The sequence below is a fragment of the Epinephelus lanceolatus genome, chromosome 8 (genome assembly GCF_041903045.1).
Source record: "Epinephelus lanceolatus isolate andai-2023 chromosome 8, ASM4190304v1, whole genome shotgun sequence".
In the NCBI taxonomy this organism is placed as follows: Eukaryota; Metazoa; Chordata; class Actinopteri; order Perciformes; family Serranidae; genus Epinephelus; species Epinephelus lanceolatus.
Window position 1 is genome coordinate 24,972,501 of NC_135741.1, and position 21,725 is coordinate 24,994,225.

General features: G+C 40.5%; 2 protein-coding genes and 1 long non-coding RNA gene across 6 annotated transcripts in view; 2 read left to right on the plus strand and 1 right to left on the minus strand.

The window, feature by feature from the left end:
• The window catches only part of dtx3 (deltex E3 ubiquitin ligase 3), a 6,723-nt gene extending 1,919 nt beyond the window's left edge, over positions 1 to 4,804 (minus strand). Inside the window, exons 1-5 of one of the 4 annotated variants that reach the window (XM_033630237.2) lie at positions 4,335 to 4,804; positions 4,097 to 4,137; positions 2,755 to 3,557; positions 277 to 494; positions 1 to 44 (exon numbers count right to left, since the gene is read on the minus strand). The exon at positions 1 to 44 is cut by the window's left edge and continues 1,919 nt beyond it. In XM_033630237.2, coding sequence (XP_033486128.2) covers positions 1 to 44; positions 277 to 494; positions 2,755 to 3,557; positions 4,097 to 4,109 — 1,078 coding nt within the window. In that variant the 5' untranslated portion in view covers positions 4,110 to 4,137; positions 4,335 to 4,804. Of the gene's footprint in view, positions 45 to 276; positions 495 to 2,754; positions 3,558 to 4,096 lie in introns of all 4 variants that reach the window. The other 3 variants (XM_078170064.1, XM_033630238.2, XM_078170063.1) reach the window with 3 other exon arrangements.
• LOC117258974 (uncharacterized) lies at positions 4,747 to 13,287 on the plus strand. The gene is made up of 5 exons (XR_004501794.2): positions 4,747 to 4,857; positions 8,512 to 8,615; positions 9,773 to 9,838; positions 10,283 to 10,378; positions 12,773 to 13,287. It is a non-coding gene; the product is annotated as an uncharacterized LOC117258974 (long non-coding RNA).
• A 2,300-nt stretch (positions 13,288 to 15,587) lies between these two features.
• On the plus strand, positions 15,588 to 21,332 carry ptges3a (prostaglandin E synthase 3a (cytosolic)). The gene is made up of 8 exons (XM_033627890.2): positions 15,588 to 15,775; positions 16,679 to 16,792; positions 16,959 to 17,028; positions 17,119 to 17,217; positions 17,507 to 17,596; positions 17,695 to 17,751; positions 17,909 to 17,936; positions 20,346 to 21,332. Coding segments are annotated over exons 1-8 (480 nt in total). The 5' UTR covers positions 15,588 to 15,773; the 3' UTR covers positions 20,366 to 21,332.
• The last annotated feature ends 393 nt before the right edge of the window (positions 21,333 to 21,725 follow it).

The following is a 21,725-nucleotide window of genomic DNA, read 5'->3' on the forward strand; positions in this document are numbered from 1 at the left end:
CCTCTGTCACTCGCACCAGGTAAGTGGGGTCTGGGTAGCCAAAACTGTCAGGAGAAATAAAAAAGCCATCACAGCATCAGTATGAGCTCACGCAGCATAGTGCCATCAAGCCAAGGACATCAACTGAAAGCATTTCCTTGTCAGGAACTTGAATTACATCTGTCAGTCTTTACTGAGCCCTTTCCACAGACACCACACCTGTTAGGGAGGCTGTTGAGGCTATGACCAAATCAAATTTCAGTGGCCGTTTGCTTCCAGCTAAAAGGCCATACATACCAGCGGGGCCCGCCCCATATTGAGGTCTTGTGGTGAATGTCATTCCAGGTGATGACATTTTGCATGCCCGTAGTCATGGAGGTACCGATGGTGAAGATAAGGCGCTGTTCAAAGGCCTGGCGCAGCAGGCCCAGCACACGGTTCCCCTCAGGGCTGTCAGGGAGGTAGGCCACACGGTCCGTTCCTGGGTACCGAACACCTGGGTTTGGGTGTTCTGGCTGTTAAACAGAAGATCAGATTAAAGGGGCATTAATGGCTTAATAACATTTGTGTCTGTCTTCTAGAGTCTGGAACTCTTTGCTCCTACAGCGACTGTGTTACCCATGTCATGTCTTGTATTTTTAACTGCGTCTGCTGCATGTTTTCGTGAGTAGCATGTTTGCATTTGGGTTTTTTGTTTATTCATTAAGTGTCTCGTGACATGTCTGTTTTTATGCAGCAGTTCCTTCAATGCAAAACAATTCATCTAATTCATGGGAAAGAGGAACTGCACTGATTTAAACAGATGAAGGTCAGTTTACAAAACTTCTCAGGGGAATTCCTACTCAGACTGTTACAAGCCTTATGACGTCTCCTTGGGAAAGAGTGTTGTAAAGTCTGAGAAAAAATGTTGACATAATCAGAGGTTATCTCACCCTGGACGATGAATTTACAACAGAAGGCCTGTGTTACATCCCAGAGCCTGTGTTATAAAGTGGCGTCATGGAGACACTGGCATTTACCAGAGTGGGGCTACAGAAAAGATACCACTGGTTCCTCGTATTACGGGAAGTGTAAGATCAAAAGAATGGACAAGAAAGTCCAGTCAGATGCAATATTCAGATGCAATATTAAAGGAAGCACATGCACGCATACGTGGGTGGATACACAGCTCTTCCAATGGTGTCATACTATGCCGCTGATTAACAAGTGCCAGTGATGTGCCAAGATATGCTGCAATGTGCCAGTGAAGGCAGGGGAGACGAACACTGCAAACGAGTAGTAAACACGGATGTAAACAACACAGGATTTAAAATACCTTCAAAGAGTCAGCTTTGCAAATATTTCATGAGGAAGAAAATGTGCTCTACAAATTTGTTAGACCTCAAGGAAACAAACAGGCATTTTGATGAGTACTGAATGTGGATGTTTACAGGGAAACTCCACAGGGCCATTTTGCGTCACCTGAGTACACATGTAAGGTAGAAGTCCCTTTGACGCAACACCAAGCTTCCTTAAAGTGCCAATCCTTAATTTTTACCAGTTCAGTTCAGTTCTTGCCGTCAGGTTTAAGACTTTTTTAAAATGTCAACTGGAATGAAATTCAAGCTCAATTTTACAATAATTAAAACCATGACCTATTAATCTCTCATGGTTAGGGACAATTTATTCAGTTGTTTATTGTATCATAAAACATGACTTCTTCATTTTGCTGTGGAGACGAGGGTTGAACAGAAGTGGTAAACACCTGAAGTTTGATGGGGAGTTTCCTGTTGATTTTATGATTCTCGCTATGTGTGTGGGATTCCACTGCCTTGATTCCCATTGTGCTGAGTTTGAAAAAAAATGTGTTGTAGAAAATACACCAAGCCTTGTACTGCTTTCAGTCATGCCACAAAATCTTGGCCAAATAGCCACTTCTCATTGAATCTGTCCTTCCCCATGTCGTCTAGGGAACAGTGACAGCTAGCTAACAGACAGTGGATCCTCTGCTCTGAGCATCGTGGCCAGAAAGAAAACATGAGTCTTGCTGGCTCCACAGTGCTGATCTGTGTGACATTACTACGAAAGACATTTGGTAATTTATTAAAAAAATATAGATGTTATCAGCTATTTAAATCTTTTTACAATGCAATGTCAGAAAAAGAGAGATTCATAAAATCCTACTTCCCATGTCTGAGCATTTTTAAGACTTTTTGAAGATTGATTTAAGAGATTTTAAAAACAGTTGAGGCCTTATTTTTAGATTAATTAATTCAATACCTTTTAAGTCTTTTTAAGGAATGAAAAAAAGGTTACATTTTGTTTTTGCCAACTCATACTTGCAAATACAGAGCTGTTAATAAATTCAAAAGTGACAGCTAGTTCAGATCCTGAGTTTTGGTGGTGAGATGACTATGTTGCTTACAACTGGATCAGTGATTGTACCTTTAATTTAATGTATTTCTTTCTGAAACTGGATGTAAGTTGCTGTATGTAACACAAGTGCAGGTAAAGATTATAAAACAAGATATCAGTCATAAAAAGGAAGCAAAGCAGTCAAGCAAAGGGGCTGGATTATTTAAAAAGATCTCATGGTTTCATGTAAAATTAGTGACATAGGTGCTTTGACTAAAGACATAAAATCAATTAACTATTAAATTCTAATACCTAGTGTTTGATGAGTTGTATTATTTAAATAAAACAAATAACTAATCACACCCATAGATGATTATTAAAACTAACAGTTATTCCAGGAACAATGAGACGAGCATGTGCACATGCTCTTGGTCTACTCACCGCCTGTAGGCCAGGAGGGAAGCTGTAAATGATGCAGATACATCCAAATCCTTCGTGGCCAGGAAGCTCCAGATCAGGATCTCGCTCTACGATCATCGTACCATTAGCAGGCTGGTTCCCAATCAACTGGCCGTATACTAGCCGACACACAGGACACGCTTTCTTCACCTTAAATGCTTGATCCAGGCAGGAGCGACAGAATGAATGGCCACATCTCTCCAAGGTAGTCTTCTCCACTATGTCCCCCATGCAGATTGAACAAGTGCTGTTGTCCTCTGCCTCGCTGTGGGAAGCCAAGCTAGAGTCCAGGTCCTTCCTCTGGGCCGCCTCGTGGAGCATGGCGCAGGCCTCCTCATCAGCAGGCTTCCTGAACCTCTGCTGCTGTCTCTGGGAGCGCCGAGGCTGGGGAGGCGGAGGCTGAAGCAGGCTCCCCTCTCCATTCGGCTCCAGGACTCCCACGCAGGGCAGCAGAGCCCTCTTCCTCTTGGATCCCCCGTCCTGTTTGCTCATTTCTTTGCGGGCACAGCGGCATAAGTCAATGAAGGCTTTTCGTGTCTCGCTGGAGATGGCTCCATCCATCACACCGGCCCCACCGTTCCTGGAGCCTTCCACCGGCTGCAGCCTCACGGCGCAGCAGCCCCCTCTCTCCCCTCGCCTAATGATACCAGCGCTCATCCCCTGCTTGTGCTGGAAGTCAATGAGCCAGGGCCGCCCAGCTGCAGCCAGGTAATCCCACACCGCCTGTGAAACCAGCACCTCATCACTGCCCTGGCCAGCACGCACACTCATCTCATCAGAGGAAACTGCATGGAGAAGAACATCAGCACATTACTGTATGAACAAATTATGTTTAAACACAATTTGCACTGCTGTGATTGTAAATCCAGTTATAGAAGTTGCTCCCTTAGGCTATGCACTAGCCTTTTTTGCTATTCTCAAATGCATTGTGGGGAGTGATGCTATATGTTGCTCAGACATGGCTACAGGAGTGTTATTGCTCCTGCTGGCTGTGGTGGCTTTACTTTTGTGTCTACGTGGCCTTATAGCTCTGGTAATGCACATGAAAAGCAACACCATGTGTATATTTAGGTGGTTTTGTTTGCAGTGTAGCCTAACTGTGCATGACTGAGTAAATGTAATCTCTCTACACGGGCAGCTATTCGCAGAGGCTGCACCAAGTCAGAGCAACACACAACAGGCAGCAGGAGGACGTATCAGCTGTTCAGAGATTCAGAGACTGTAAACAAAGGAAACTAAAGCCCGTCATACGCTGAGAACATGAAAGCCTGCGGACAGACACATGCAAACACAAGAGTGACACTTGTTCAGGTTGAGAGGTTACCTTGTGATCCCATAAATCCCTTCAATAGTGAATAAAGCGTCCTGTTGAACAGAAAAAGAGAGGAAGAAAAACTGAAGGACTGGAACAAACGTTATCACAGCTGCTCGCCGATATTGTGACTGAGCCATTCTCCGCAGGAGCAAGGGAAATTCATTTCGCAACATTAGCTTAGCCTGTGATACATTTGGCGTCAACATTTAGCTAAGTGCTTTTCCCCCCTATTACTTCAGTACCTCACCCTTTGCCGTAGCTCGTCGCTGCCTGTCAGGGAGGTTTCTGGCTGGATTAAAGAGCACAGTGCTCCATCAGAGGAGGCCTTTATTTCTGACGTGCCGCTGCAGTTTATCCGCGGATAATTAGTATTTTGTAGTCAAGACATGATATCCAAACGTATTCCCAGCTCATATCTCTTTAGCTTTTCAGCAGCCCCTTCCTGCTGTGGCAAACGCTATCCAAATCCTGCACCTCGTCCCCAGTCTCGCCTGTGTTTGCCTTCCTCGTACGTCCTTGGGCTAGGCGTAACACACAGTAAATAGCATTTGTAGTTACTCTTCTTATCTGGCTCCGACCACGCTAACTGTGTGACAGCTTTCTGCCGGCAGATAATTTGTTATTTCTTCTCATTGTGAGTCGCTGTCAAACCGCGTCCTCCCTGTTGACTGCAGGAGCAAACATACCCATTAATAAGGGGACTGGGACCTACGGGGAAGTGTGACCAGGAAGTTCGTCACTGAGCTGACACGATTGGCTGACAAATGGTGGTTTGTGTTTTATTTTTTTTCCATGTTGGGAGTGAATCATACTTTTGTCGTGATTAACAGCTTTAATGATAAAGCAAGGCTCTGTACACGCTAAGTACACACTAGAGTCCAGCCTACGCGCCATCCAGGGAATACCCACTCATTCACTTATAATGCAAATGAAGCTGTCTCTCAGGGTACACCGACTTATTGACAGCAATAATGTACTTACATGTGGTACATATATATATATATATATATATATATATATATATATATGTATGTGTGTGTGTGTGTGTGTGTGTGTGTGTGTATGTATACAAAAACAACATAAACAAGAGACATATATATGTATCTATAAAAAATAATAGATACATCTATTATATTCTATATTCTATACATCTACATCTATCTATTATATATGTCTCTTTTTATAGACACATAAATATATGTATCTCCTTTATACATATATATATATATATTAAAGACATAACTATATGCATCCATTATTCAATTATATATACATATATAGACAAATAAAAGGAGATACATATGTGCATGTGTATGTGTGTGTGTGTGTGTATACAAAAGCAACATAAACAAGAGACATATATATATATATAAAAAATAATAGATACATATATTTATGTGTCTGTAAAGAGACACACACATATATGTCTCTCTTTTTTGACACAAATATATGTATCTCCTTTATATACAGTACAGGCCAAAAGTTTGGACACACCTTCTCATTCAATGCGTTTTCTTTATTTTCATGACTATTTACATTGTAGATTCTCACTGAAGGCATCAAAACTATGAATGAACACATGTGGAGTTATGTACTTAACAAAAAAAGGTGAAATAACTGAAAACATGTTTTATATTCTAGTTTCTTCAAAATAGCCACCCTTTGCTCTGATTACTGCTTTGCACACTCTTGGCATTCTCTCCATGAGCTTCAAGAGGTAGTCACCTGAAATGGTTTCCACTTCACAGGTGTGCCTTATCAGGGTTAATTAGTGGAATTTCTTGCTTTATCAATGGGGTTGGGACCATCAGTTGTGTTGTGCAGAAGTCAGGTTAATACACAGCCGACAGCCCTATTGGACAACTGTTAAAATTCATATTATGGCAAGAACCAATCAGCTAACTAAAGAAAAACGAGTGGCCATCATTACTTTAAGAAATGAAGGTCAGTCAGTCCGGAAAATTGCAAAAACTTTAAATGTGTCCCCAAGTGGAGTCGCAAAAACCATCAAGCGCTACAACCAAACTGGCACACATGAGGACCGACCCAGGAAAGGAAGACCAAGAGTCACCTCTGCTTCTGAGGATAAGTTCATCCGAGTCACCAGCCTCAGAAATGGCAAGTTAACAGCAGCTCAGATCAGAGAACAGATGAATGCCACACAGAGTTCTAGCAGCAGACCCATCTCTAGAACAACTGTTAAGAGGAGACTGCGCCAATCAGGCCTTCATGGTCAAATAGCTGCTAGGAAACCACTGCTAAGGAGAGGCAACAAGCAGAAGAGATTTGTTTGGGCCAAGAAACACAAGGAATGGACATTAGACCAGTGGAAATCTGTGCTTTGTTCTGATGAGTCCAAATTTGAGATCTTTGGTTCCAAGCGCCGTGTCTTTGTGAGACGCAGAAAAGGTGAACGGATGGATTCCACATGCCTGGTTCCCACTGTGAAGCATGGAGGAGGAGGTGTGATGGTGTGGGGGTGTTTTGCTGGTGACACTGTTGGGGATTTATTCAAAATTGAAGGCACACTGAACCAGCATGGCTACCACAGCATCCTGCAGCGACATGCCATCCCATCCGGTTTGCGTTTAGTTGGACGATCATTTATTTTTCAACAGGACAATGACCCCAAACACACCTCCAGGCTGTGTAAGGGCTATTTGACCAAGAAGGAGAGTGATGGAGTGCTGCGGCAGATGACCTGGCCTCCACAGTCACCGGACCTGAACCCAATCCAGATGGTTTGGGGTGAGCTGGACCGCAGAGTGAAGGCAAAGGGGCCAACAAGTGCTAAACACCTCTGGGAACTCCTTCAAGACTGTTGGAAAACCATTTCAGGTGACTACCTCTTGAAGCTCATGGAGAGAATGCCAAGAGTGTGCAAAGCAGTAATCAGAGCAAAGGGTGGCTATTTTGAAGAAACTAGAATACAAAACATGTTTTCAGTTATTTCACCTTTTTTTGTTAAGTACATAACTCCACATGTGTTCATTCATAGTTTTGATGCCTTCAGTGAGAATCTACAATGTAAATAGTCATGAAAATAAAGAAAACGCATTGAATGAGAAGGTGTGTCCAAACTTTTGGCCTGTATTGTATATATTTTTTTAAAGACACAACTATATGCATCCATTATTCATTTATATATACATATATAGACAAATAAAAGGAGATACATATATACATTTGCATCTATTAAGAGACATATATATATATATATATATATATATATATTTGTAGGTACATATATGTATCTATAAATAAATAATAGTTACATATATTTATGTTTATGCACTATTTATGTATTTATATATAGAGAGTGACATACATACTAGGCAGAGAGAGACAGAGACAGAGAGAGGGACAGACAATATCATTTAGGGCTTTTGTGACTTCTGTTTCTTAGCTAAGCAGGGATCTCCAGAGGAAGTCAAACAACAGTTATCTCTGCACAATGCAATGACACACAGCTGATTGAATATCAGCAAACTTTCCCTGCTTCCCTTCACTGGTTCCTGTGCAGCAGGGTCAGTGTTTTTTCCAGTGTTGTAATCATTAAAAAGCAAAAGCAGCATGTGTATACATTCAGTGGGCTATATCTTCAGTAGCTAGCTAGCTAACACTACACTTTTCAGGGTTTGATTTTAGTTTGGGAACAGGGAAGAAACGTATATATTTTTTAACCTCTCCAGGTAACGAGTATCATTAATACACAACGTGCCCCAGGTACAACATTTAGCTCCAAATCCACAAAACCAGCCTGAAAATGAAGGAAATCTGATATAATTGACCAGTCTGCGTCTGGTGGGGTGGACTTAGCAAAGGGTCAGTTTCCTGTTGCAATTAATAAAGTACCATGCCTATCCATAATTACTTAAAGGAGCATTGTGTAGGATTTAGTGTCATCTGCTAACTACAGTGGCTGATGCGAAAACACAAATGGCCCGACCTAGAGCCAGTGTTTGGTTTGTCCATCCTGGGCTACTGTAGACAAATGGTAACATGGCAGACTCCATGGAAGAGGCACCACTCGCTTTGTAGATAAAGTCATTCTAAGGTAAAGGAAACACAATAATTCTTATTTTTGGGGTCACTTTACCCTAAAAAAAAACTTCATTTAATCTGTTGATTATTTTCTTGATTAATCGATCAGTTGTTTGGTCTTAAAAATGTCAGGAAATGTTGAAAAATGTCAATCAGTATTTCCCAAAGCCCAAGATGATGTCTTCAAATGTTTTCTTTGTTCACAACCCAAATCTACTCAGTTAACTGTCATAGAGGAGTAAGGAAACCTGAAAATATTCACATTTAAGAAGCTGGAATCAGAGAATTTTGACTTTTTTTTCTTTAAAAATTACTCAGACTGATTCATCATTTGTCTTATGTCAGCTATTAATTATCAATTTGTTGTTTAACTGTTGCAGCTCTACAGTGGTGTCCCATTTTCTTTGACCAACAACCAGGAAAACCTAAAAAGCACTCAGTGTGGAGAGAAACCCAGACAAGCAGCCAGGATAATACATTTGAGGTGCTGTAACCAACATATTGGGCAACAACAGAATTTTTCCAGTCGTTTCGCAATTCAGGTTGTTGTTTTGGTGCTCTCAGCTATGAAATCTCATAATTGAGAGCTGGCTGCAAAACAGAATTGCATTCACAAGTTTACTTCTGACTGAGAAAGTCATTCCAGGAAATCTTCAATCAATCAGTACTGTCTACTCCATCTCCATATTACTGAAATAAGCACATAATTATTACTATTATTATAGTAGTAGTAGTAGCAGTGGCAGTAACAGTAGTCGTAGTAGCAATATATATATACATATATACACCTCTACATGTACACCTGAATTAGTGGCTGCATCAAGTGAGCTCATATGACAGGACACGTGTTCTCTGTCTAAAAGTGATTCACTGAACAGATCTACTAAAGCAATATATCTCTTAATAATGACTTCACATCAATGTGTCTAATAACCCACAAATGAATGATAGTGACAACTCTCAAAGTAATTCTTGAGTCTGATTCATATGAACCTCTGTGATGAATAAGCCATTATTAATGCTGTAGAGTGCAGTGAATTTTTATTATTCCTGTTTTAAATTTCAATAGAAAAAGAAATAAAAAGGGTTGATAAGTTTTTCTGTTCTCTTTAGAAAACATTGCTGACACCGGGGCTTTAGAAAATGTAGGAACCCCTCTCAGTCTGCAGCAAGTACAAAATGTACCAGCAAAGCTTTCACTGAGGCCCTGCTACAATCTGTCTCCCCTTCTATTTTGGTTTTTGGTTAGATTCAGGAGGTGACAGTTGGCCCTGACTGTCAAGGCCCATAGACGCTGGATCACTCTGCTGGAGGAGCTGAGGCCAGCAGCATCACACCATATATTTCACATCGTTCCTCAACAAAACATTTCATACACTGTGTCTTCATTTCCCCATAATCAGACCTGGCATTTATCTAAATTTATAGTTGGCCCAAGTCAGCATTAGCTAATATCTAAACGTAATTTATTGTTATCTGAGTCATTTTTAAGGTTACTATGTCTTTTGCCTTTCTTCTACTGACAGCACTACACATTAAAACATTTCAAATACTCATCTTTTTCATTGTAGCCATAGCCATAAATCATAAAACATATTTAACATGTGCTATTATATTGATGTTGGAGAATTATATCTCTAGGCACAGATGACTTTCCTAAGCTGCAGATCGGAACACAGGACACATCATCATGTGACACTTTTTGGAGTGAGTCCATTAAAACCGATTTAGTTTCTGACTGTAGGCTCATTGATTTCTTTTTTTAGATATTACGTCAAATGAGTGTTACATAAATGTAGGACATCCAGCTGTGAATCAGAAAATTTAGTCATATGCCAGTAAAGCCCCTCCCCCCTCTCCCGGTGGCTGTGGTCATACTCTCAAGTCACAGGGGTTTCTCTATTTCATTTTTCTCTGTATATAGAAAAAATGATTTGTGTCTGGTTGACATAATCACTTCACAAATAAAATCTTGTAAAATAAAGAGTTGCAAAGTCTTGTAGAAATAAAATATGTAATATCTTATTTTAGAGTGGTTATTCAAATCATGTAATTGTAATTTTTAGTAATTAATAAATTAGTATGTGTTTTAGTTTGTGATAATTCCTTGTTCTTAAGAATACACGTATAACTATTTTCTTTTGTTTACAGTTATGCTGTCTTAAGCTACAGAAACTGTAGTCTCGCCACCAGACAATCAGAGATCTCCGCCTTCTTTAGTTAAGCAAAGCATCTAAAGACTGACTTGTGAGTCTACAGAAACTGTTCCTTCACCACAGCCAGAGTTTCAACAGTACGCTTGACAAACTCTGTAAATTGCATCATTACAATCAGGCCAGTGGGGAAACTTTTGTCAACTGGACCACAATGAGAGAGGAAATTAGGTTTTAACACCACAATAATGCATCCAAATTATGGCTTATTATCTGCCAGAGTGACTGGTAGAAAAGACAGCAGCACAGCAAGCTATGGTTAATTCCCCATTCAAATCACATTGTAGCTGCAGAGAGCTCCTGGAGGTAATTCAGGTTTCACTGATGTCTTTCTTTTCTTTAATGACTAATTCATGAGACTAGTTCACTGTAAAGATACTCTCCTCAGCAGCTTTAAGGTACAGGTGGAATCTTTCGAGATAAATAACACAATTACTGTACATCTATCTGGAGGAATGTTGCATTATAAGGTAGATGATGTTGATATACAACTTTTTAAATGTTGGATTACTGAAAGAAATTAAGTTTAGAGACCGACGCTGCTAGCTTGGTTTGCTTTACTGAGGTTCTACTTTTAATAATACACAAAGCTGTTATGGGCAATCATCCTGAAAACTTGTCTGTCACTCTCATCCAGGCTTCATGTCCCCTCTTCTAAATAGGCTAAATTGGGATTGAGCAGTATTGCTGGGTATTGTTTAAAAAATGATGACACCAGTAACAGAATCAGGACCCTCAGATTGATACTGATACCAAGAGAGTACCTCATTCGATGCCTTTTTTTTTTAACTTTATTTGATTCCCATAATGAGAATGGAAGCATTCAGTTGCATAAAATGCTACCAGACACCACATGCATGTAGTATAGCCATACTTTGGAACATCTTGGGGACATCTCGGCAAGCTGAATAGGTTCTAGCTGCTGTGGTAATGGGTCAATCACACGTCAAAACCATACAGTCATTTTTTTCTAAAACTGGGAACAGAAACTATTAAATACATATATGGTTTGATTGGAGAAGTTTCAATACTTCTACTGTGTTGTTTCCGTCGATACCTTGACAGGAAACACCACCTAAAAGTTATTTTCATGGCCTAGAAAAGTTCAATCAATATCTGTGAACATGAGCTACTCTAAAGCCAGAAACCAGAGAAGTAAGTCTCAAACTTGTGATGTCATAGGTATAAATTTTGGAGCTGCTCCATAGACAATAAATGGGAGCCTAATTTTGTTTCACAGAATGTTTGTTTTCCTTTGTTATACCCAAGTGAGCCTTATTCTATTGTAGTGTTCTCAGATTTGGAACAGAAAATGTACCCATAAACTCAGAGCCTTTCCCTGGGTGCTCTCAGTGTCATCTATAACAGTGGTTCCCAAATGGTCCAGCCACCGCGTCCAGATTTGTCCTTAGTCATCAGTTCAAGGTCCACACAGTTTCATATATTCAGAATCATACTTGAGGTCAGCCATGTTATCCAGTTAGTTTGCTGTCTCTGTTAAGCAGCGGTCTGTTAGTCACTCACTCTACAGCAGGAAATGGCACTTGACATGTTCATGAGTTACTTGCGGTCCATTCAAAATGGACCCGCGACCCACTTTTGAACTGCAACCCACCAGTTGGGAAACACTGATATATAATATCTTTCCTAATTCATTGTGTATGAGGTAGCTGCAGACTTTATACCCTATGACATCACAAATTTGAGTTTAAACACTCTAGTTTTTGGATTTGGGAGAACTGTTCATGTTTACTTATGGTGTTGGACTGTCTTAGACCATAGGAATAATATGTATGAATTTTGAAAACAGGTGAAGTTCCCCATTGAAGGTATCAGAACCTATAACCAGCCTTACTGAGCTATTTTATTGTGTCCTTCAACTACAGTCCTTCCTGTGGCCAACAAAAACTCTGTCTGACTACCTCCAGCCTCTCGTTTCCAAAGTGTCTTCCCTCCCTTGTGTCCACTATCCCCCACATTGCCTGCCATTATTTTGGCACTACATTTAGTCCTTGAAACACACATCTGGCACAAGGCGGTCAAAATTGGAAAGAAAGAAAGATTATTTGTCACCAGTAACCTACACCCATCCACTAATCCCTCCTCTGTACTGCATGTGTCACTCCTACCTGAGTCAAACACCTATTCTTTAAATATTTTCAACCCATCCTTTCTGACATCACCACTCATGTCCCACACATTCAGAAGCTTCCTGCATTGTTATTCTATCCAAGCTGCTCTCTCTTTCCCTGCATTCACGCTATTGTTCACTTGCTCTATCGACAGCTGCCAAGCCTCATATTAGTAGCACTGCCTCTCAGCCTATCTTCTCTCTTGTCCAAGTCCAACTGCCTAAAGCTGTTCCCAAAGGGATCCTGTTGGTTTTTAAAGTCATTTGACAGTTTCCTTGTCTTTCCCTGCTGCTTAGGTGTTTTGGTCCACCAAGAAAACCATGAGAAGTCAAACTCCAGCAGCAGGTGCCTCTGACAGCCTCCGCTCATATGGGGGGGTCTAAAGTGATAAAGCTAAGCTTCACTCTGATATCATGGCTGAGAGCGAGGCTAAAATGGCATCTGTTAATAAGCTGGTTGAGAAGCAGGCTGTGCAGGGAGGCATGATGGCTTCCACCACTGCATCTGTGCTCTTCCCTGTTGCAAAATTACCCATAACCAAACAATAAAAGTCCTTGTCTATTTCATCATCTCCAAATGAAGGAATGCCCTCAGTCCTCTACTGTGCCCATGATACTGTCAAAGTAGGCTACACTCTCTCAATCAGCAGCATCTTTTTGGGGAGGATTGATGACCTCCTCTAACTCATGCCACCAGATGAACGTGTTTCATTTATTTTCTCCATAGTCTTAGTCACTTTGGAGGATCTAACAAGGGACTCCTTCACTAGCCCTGACCTAACTCATAAGCTTCTTTTACCTTCTGCTCTGACCCCAACAAAGAGTAGATACTCGGTGGCTTGACACAGTGTTATATATACATTATCTGCTCAGTTTAAACTACAGTGGTGGGCCCAGTCTCGGAAACCATCGGCTATTGTCTGACAACGAACTACCCTCTGGGAGCGAGGGCCAATACATTTAGCTGATCTTATGTAGCAAGGTGGATCCAAAACGTCCTCCTCTGAGAGCCATCATTTTGGCTAATCTCTATAACCAAATATCTGCATATGAATGCAGATACATTATTGAAAAGCTAATATAAAGCTAAGTCATCGTCAGATGATAGTCAGTGGGTTCTAAGATTGCATTTCGGCCAGTGCATTCCACCTCTCCACACAAACTTTTTACCTGCTGGTCAAACTAGGGATAGGCTATGAATGGTTGGTTAAATGGTAACCGCTAAGAATATTTTTGACTGTTAACACATGTCAGCCTGTACATTTTTGCTACTCGCCAGTTTACTACACTGTGCGCCACCCGGATCTGGTGGGAGACAGACAACCAGTTAGCTGTGTTAAAATGCTAACACAACGAATAGTGCCAACTGCCCAAATTTTGGTCACCACTGGTTAGCTAGCCTTAACTGCTATGCACTGTGCACCAGACAGGTCAGGTGCGAGCTAGCTAGCGATGCACTCATTCGGTGATTACCGCTAGTAACGCCGTCCTGACCCAACAGTGTTGCTATGGAAACATTGTACCCACCCTCCGATCTCCCCCCAGGTTCTGGTAAGTAGAGACCAAGGGTGGCCACTATGTTTCTGCAGCAACATCGTCCAGCCAGCGGGACGGCATTACCAGCAGTAATTCATGCGAATTCATGAGTGGTGCTGCTAGCTAATATTAGTTCCCACCCAACCCAGCTGGTGCACTGTGCAGAGCAACCAAGGGTAATGTTAGCTTAGCAGTGGAGTCCGGAGGGTGGACGGGGAACACTTCATGTTAATGCAGCTAGCCAGCTGTCTGTCAGCAAAGGCAATAGAAAATAAAATAAAAGCCAAGACCTTTACATTACAACACACTGAAATTTTACCACCTCTAAACAGATAGCACTTTGAAGTGGGGTGCTTAAGCTCACACTGGGTCAATGGAGAGCTGGACCTAAGGGAAAGGCCTCCTGTATTTCACATCATTTTCAATTTTTTCTTAAAAATTAACAAATTAGTAACGATTAATAGGTGGTGGCTATCAAAAGCAAAAATAGCAGTAACTGACATCCCTAGTTCAAATGTGATTGGCCAAAATTACTTGTACTACAAACAGACTACAAAAGATCTTGTCCAGTTGCCTACAGATTCTGATATGCAAAATCTGTTTATAGAGATTATGGCTGGCCTAACTGTCCAACCACCATCACTGTGTAACTGTTTCCACTATTTTCACCAGTAGCCACTAACTAGCAGCCCATCTGGTATGAAAAATGTTTCTTGAATTGTGTCCCTTCCACCTGCCTCAAGGAACATGGTATCAAATTGAATTTGTGTGAATGTTAAGAGTGCAAGCCAGTCTACAGGGTCATCAGGTGGGTGTTCCACAAACCAACCAAGCCTCTTCAGCTAACTCATCCTAGCAAGCAGCTCACCACCTGCTCACCATACACCTCTGTCTAAGCATCACGAGTTAACATTACAAGCTTCAAGTTTAACTTGAGTTAGCTGTATTTTGCTTGATATTTCTATTCCAGCCACTTTATTATCAAACTCCACTAGATTAAGGCAAATATTGTAACCTACTTTACAACATTTTTTGACAGATTTATATACTACTTTACAAATAAAGAATTTACATGAAAATTTATGATGGATGAAATGAGTTGCCCCCAGCCATGTAAATGAAACTTATAGGTAATGATCCATAGCCTAATGCAGGCTGGTGGCAGGCCTAGTCACATACGCACTTCTGCATTGAGTAGCCTACTTTAATAACTTGTTAAGTGCATTTTGCTGAGAATACCTTGGTACATTTACTTTTGAAAAACATGCTCAGTGCAGGTCTTTTGCTTGGACTATTTAGGAGTATTTTCAAAGGATTTGAATATTTGCTCCCATTCAACAAAAGTGGAAGGATTCAAGGAAACCTGCTATTAACAACTTGCAGCCATTTTTCAGTTCATATTAATCATGCCAGTGTTAATATAGCCATCAGTTAGTCACCTTGTGCCACTGTCTGCTATGGAACCAAACACGTGGTGGAGCTCGCGGGCTGCTCTGGAACACTGAGCTCGCTCGTTCTAGAACTGTCTCCGACCGCCTCGGTCTGTTGAGTGCTTGTGCACACGCCCGTGGAACGCGGGTGTAACCTTACGTCACGAGAAAGGAAAACACGCGATGTTTGAAGACACATCAACGCATCTGTCTTTAACGCTGGAGTTAACTATTTAGGTTTCAATATCAGTTTTGCCGGGCACCACAGCTAGGTAGTACTATTATCTAAACCGTGGTCCGACGAGGGAGTTTTATTTGCTAAAACAGTGAAGATGTAAGTGTTGGGTTTACTATGTAGCCGTTAACGGTCGTAGCTAACTAGCTACCAGTCTTGGTGGTAACGTTATACTGAGGGTCAACCAGCTAGCCTTAGCTAACTGAGCTAACGTTAAGCACACGAGTTAGCCTTAGCGGCGCAGTCATACACGGATGTCAATACTAAAATCCACTGACAGCTAACTTTCCCTCAACGTAGTTTAATTTGGCACCACCATGCCCCAGAAGATTATAATCTGTAGCTGAGCTAGTTTTTCTTACACCAGCTCCGTTATCATTTGCTAGCAGGCTAATGCCAAGCAACACAAGGGTAACGTTAATGTTGGCACCGAAAAGCGTGGTGTCATGATTAGCTCGGAAGGTTTCACTTAAGCTAACGTAAGCTAATGCCAACTTACACATGCTTGTCAGTGGTACACGTTATACAGACAGCACTCATCCTATCAAATATTGTTCTCACTGCCCTTACCAAATAAGCATACAGTTTACTATTAATGCAACGTTAGCATTACCCGACTCCCTCTCAGTTTGATAATCTAAGTAGCCTATTGCTCTGATACATTTGTACTATCTGTAATGGGAAAGATAGCAGGTGCACCTTTTAGATTAAAGGGTTTGTTCACCAGTTCTTAGGGAAACACAGTATTGTCTTTAGGTAAAGGGGTAAAGAATACTTGGACTTTCATGCTCATCTGAGATGAATGAGTGACGCTTACATGCACTAAACACATGGACCACCACAGTATAATAAATATCCCCTTGATGTAAAAAATGACATGTCCAACCAATGTTAATAAGCAGAACACTCTTTTTCTTAAATAATTAATATGTTACATAACCTGCATTAAATTATGTTGGATAGTATTGTCACATAATCCCTCTTTCTACTCTTTGTCTTTAGGCAGCCTGCAACAGCCAAGTGGTGGGACAGACGGGACACTGTTTTTGTAGAGTTCTGCGTGGAGGACAGTAAAGATGTGAAAGTAATTTTTGACAAGTCCAAATTTGAGTTCAGGTGAGTTACATTTGTAGTACATTAAAGGGGAATATTCCTTATTATCTTCCCAAGAATCCTCTTGAAGAAAATATGAGCCTGTTCATGGTATATGAACAGAATGACAACAAAAGTAGTTGGCAGTTGTAAAGGAAATATAATGGTCTGTTTTCTTTTCCCCTTACAGCTGTGTCAGTGGAGCAGATAATGTCAAACAGCATAATTCAGTGGAACTTTTTGGGGAGATTGACCCCAAAGTACGTTTGTTACCTGTAGACAAAGTTGCAGTTCTACCATGTATTTTTTTTCCTTTAAAGCCTTCATCAAACTCTCTCTGTTCCACACAGGACTCCAAACACAAACGCACTGACAGATCTGTGTTGTGTTGTTTACGAAAAGCAGAGGCTGGGAAATCATGGCCGCGACTTACCAAAGACAAGACAAAGGTAAGTTTCAATATAAAAAAAACAACAACTTGTCAATGCCTAGATATTAATCACGTGGCAGTACAGTTGCAAACCAGGTACTGCCAGTTTACGCTGATTTATTTAAGATGCATAATAATAAAACTTGCATCTGACTGCCTTGTTCTGGTAATTATGACTAAAGGCATGGAAACTCTCAGATAATTATATACTACCTTTTAAACAGCTAAATAGATATCAGCATTAAAAAACACAGCTACTGATTACATGTAAAACATTGCCTTAAACACTTAAATCTATCTTCACTTAGTGCAACTGGCTGAGTGTGAACTTCAGTAACTGGAAAGACTGGGAGGATGAATCAGATGAGGACTTGTCAAGTTTTGACAAATTCTCAGAGGTAGGTGCATTAAATGTACACAGTGCCTGAAGTGAGTATGGGTCCAGATATACTCCAGTGCTGACATGTTGATTGTTGCCTCCTGTGCATTTCTCCAGATGATGAACAACATGGGAGGGGATGATCTACCGGATTTAGATGGTGCAGAAGAAGAGGTATGGGTGTTTTTTTAAGCACATATAGTACTTTTCTATATGCTTTATACTCTTAATAACGGATAAGGGGTGTTTTGTAAAATTTTATCCATTTGACATGAACCAGGTAAAGCAGTGTATGAAAAAGTGTCTTTATTGTTCTTGTTTTATTTTGCAGCATGAATCTGCAGACAGCGACGATGAAAGTAAGTACTATTCTAAAAGAGCTATCAGGTAATTTATAATCAGTAGTCACTGGATCCCATGGGGGGAGAAGACAGACATAATGCTAGGCAGTGCCAAGTGCATACAAATATGACCTTAAAGATCTGTTAAATAAGCTATCAAATGTTTGTGGGAAAGATTTAAGTCATCCCATGTAGTATGGTAGGACTTTTCTGAATACCAGTTTTTGGCCTCTGGAGAAGTCCTGTACAACTCCGCACTTCTCCTTTCCTCCTCTGCGCTCTTTGCACAGGACATTTTCATGCATCATCAAACCACATGCCAGATATGTTTAGATGAGTTATCAGAGCTGTGGTGTGGGAGATGGAAACATTAATTCAAACTGAGTTTTGGTTTATGAAGAAACGTGGAAGTGGGAAATCAATTCTGTGTCCATCTCCAGATGCTGAATCTGCCAGAGTTGGAGGGAGATGGTGTGAATTCATAACAGAGTAGCTTACTCATTGTTAAGCATAATGGTGGGCTATTGCCTAAATGAAGCTGGCTGAGATTTTTCAATAGTGGTTTAATTTCACAACAATGACAAACAGTGTTAAGGCTTAGGGCAACCACTGTCATTACGTGATTGTCCGGCAATACAGGTCAGGGAGACAAGGATGCTGCTCAGCAGGGTGCTCATTTACGTGTGCTAACTGGTGGGTAGGTAGGTAGCTAGGGGCCTGACTCAAATGCAATTAGCCCCTTTTCCACCGCAGAAACTTTTATCATTTACGCGTTTCCACCAAAATTACCTGGGGAAATAACTTTCTCTCAACCCCAAACTTTCCCTGAAAAAGTACCTAGTTGTGGGGTAGGACTTTTCAGATTACCCTGAATTCCTGAGGGGCGGGGCTGTGTGCTGAAGAACGCTGATTGGTGGGACACACGCTTGCAGCGTTCCACACTTCCTGGCACGGGCAGCCACTGCAAATTTTATTTAATTTCTACAAGCTCCACTTGTGTTTTGATTAATGATGGGTACCGAAACCTGGTACACGAAGACCGTAGTACCGATAAGCGCTAACGGTATCGGTTCTTTTGTGTTGGTGCTGATCTCCTCCACATACACACACACAAACACACACACGCCTACACGACACGATAACTGGTGAACAGCCGAGCGGCAGTGGTGGAAATGAAGTTAAGATAACCCGAAAATGACTCAAGTTGACGGCAGCTGCACTCGTTACTGTAAGTTAAACCTTAGCTAGTAAGAAGCCAGTACTTTATCAATACATGTGTTCTGCAAGCATGAACATGTAAACACACATAAATGGCAAATCAACTACGTCATCAGCCTGATTTGAATAGATTTTCCGGAACTTTGAGGTGCGGTGGAAACGCAAACCATACAGATTACCAGGAATTCTTTTACCCAGGTAAACAAATTCCTGGTAATAAAAGTTCCTGGACATGTTGGTGAAAAAGGGGCTATTGTTGGGCATATGACACACGTTGCAGTTGGCACAAGCTAACACAGCAGCAGTGGCAGTGGCCACACTGAACGGTCCATTTTAAATAGTAAAAAAGTAAATAGAAAAGCTGTGGGAGTTAATGTTGATGTTGTGGCCGGATTTATAACTTTGTTATTGTCGTTTTCCAAGAAAAAGAAAACGAATATCTGAGTCTTGAAAAGGAAAACCGAAAACCTACCCAATGAGGATTTGTTTGACATTAGATGTTATGTTAGAAAGGGCTTCATTCCACGCCAGATAACCATCTTTGTATCATATCATATCATTTGTACTTCAATATATTTGTATGCCACCACCACAGACACAGAGAAACAGATTGTGAAACAGAGCTACCCATCTCTCTTAAATGCAGACCAACTCTGAACAGACAGTGAAATTAGGCAGTGATGATCGTTGACTGTTTCACGCCTCAAATGTTTTCAGAAACATATTTTAGTACACTCATAATGCTGTAATTCCAGATCATTGGTACCTGCTGGCCTCCATATGGTTTTCTGCATCAAAACGGACAACCTCGGATTATGTCACCCACAAATGCCAAAGCCCTTTTCTTGTTTTCTTTTGTCACATAGCACCAATTTCAAAAGTATTTGTGTTTTTTACTGCATAGACAGCCCAGTTTTATGGAACGACCATCTTTCCAACAGTAAAATACATCAAGTTAAATAAGAGATACTTAACTTTTGCTATAAAATCACAAACAAATATGTTTTAAGTATTAATTTGAATATGGCTGCACGACATTCAAAAAGCCTGTGGGACCAAAGTTTGTTGTGGTGTTATCACCTCTATTTAATTTCTTGTGAACTATTTGTAAATGCTTTTTTCTGTGCCTTAGTGTTTATGTCATAACTATTGATCGGTGGACTATTGGATTCAAATCTAATCACATTTTTAATTTTGTCTTTATTCCAGAATTGCCTGACCTTGAGTAGATGAACATGGATGCCACCTCAGTAGTAAACAAAGCAGGCTATAAGTTGGTTGAAGAGAGACTAGACATGAGTTGGCAGCCATGTTGGAGAGGAGACCTAATCTCTCTACGCAGTTTCCAAAGCGAAACCCCTCCAGGGAGTGACAGGGAGTGACTGTGGGATACAGACATGCACAGAGTTCCATAGCGACATACAGTGCTGTGCTTTGCTGTTCTGTTCTGCATGGACAATTCTGTTCAAATGAAAATGTTATTGTTCGTTGACTTAAATGACTGTAATGGGATGTGCTGATGTCTTACACCTTCTCTCTCTTTTCTTTTTTCTTTTTTTCTTTTTTTTTTGGCGAAGTATTGAACATTGTGATTTCTAATGAAAAACAAACTAAATGCCTATTTTCCAAAAAAAAGTAGATTTTTTTAATGACAGATTTTCCCCTTTTAATGTTTGTATTGTAAAATGCACTTATTTTGTTTGTTAATTTAAAGAGCAGGCGTTCCGCTTGAAATGGGTTTTCCAATGTATGCCAACATCTGCAAATATTTAACAATAACTTCATTTTTTAAAAACATATTTCAGCATTTAAAATAAACAGATATGCTTGTGCAACTTACAGCTTGTGTTGAGATTATGGTAGTGGAGTGGTACAATCTTCACATATAATCATACCTTTGCTAAGGCGAGTTTGTTTCTCTATGCCAGTGTACAAAACATATTGCACATTGTAGCAGGTACAAAGATTAATTTTCTTCCATATGCATACTGAGGTGAGGGCAGAAATCCTATGTAGTCTACCAAGAGTTTCCTGAATAGGTTTAACGATACAGGTTCTATTTGTTAATCAGATACACCAGATCTATGCTTTGGAGGCTTGTGTGTTTGATTCAACACATGTTGAACACTTTTGCGTTTGTCTTATGCTGTGGGAGTTTGAGTATACATTTCTAATAAACTGTTAAAGACTGTTGAATACAAGGCTCTAATAATTAAGCATCACTATTTCAAGTTACAAAATATCTCAACTCATCACTGAAGTTTCATAGAAAGAATCCACTGAGGAAATTATTATTATTTTTGTGGGAATGTGGTTATAGCATCAAACAATGTATAAAAGATTGTTTTTCATTTTTCCAGATCTATGTTAAAAACATTACTTGTATGTCCACAGGCACAAATAAATATTGGTCACTGTAATTGTTCATATTGGCCACAAAGAGATCCCTAACACAGCTCCAATTTCAATTATAGCTGGGCCGGGCAAAATTTGGCAATTCTGAGCAACAAGCAGAGTGTAGGAAGATGGAAAAAAATGTGGCATTCTAAGCATAAGAGACCATGCTCTATCTCACTGAGCTAATTAGCA

Bases quoted from the DNA above. Each gene is read 5' to 3' on its own strand.
- ptges3a (XM_033627890.2), top strand. The intron at 17,218-17,506 runs GTAAGTTTCAAT...ATCTTCACTTAG, and splicing joins TTACCAAAGACAAGACAAAG to TGCAACTGGCTGAGTGTGAA. The intron at 17,937-20,345 runs GTAAGTACTATT...TCTTTATTCCAG, and splicing joins TGCAGACAGCGACGATGAAA to AATTGCCTGACCTTGAGTAG.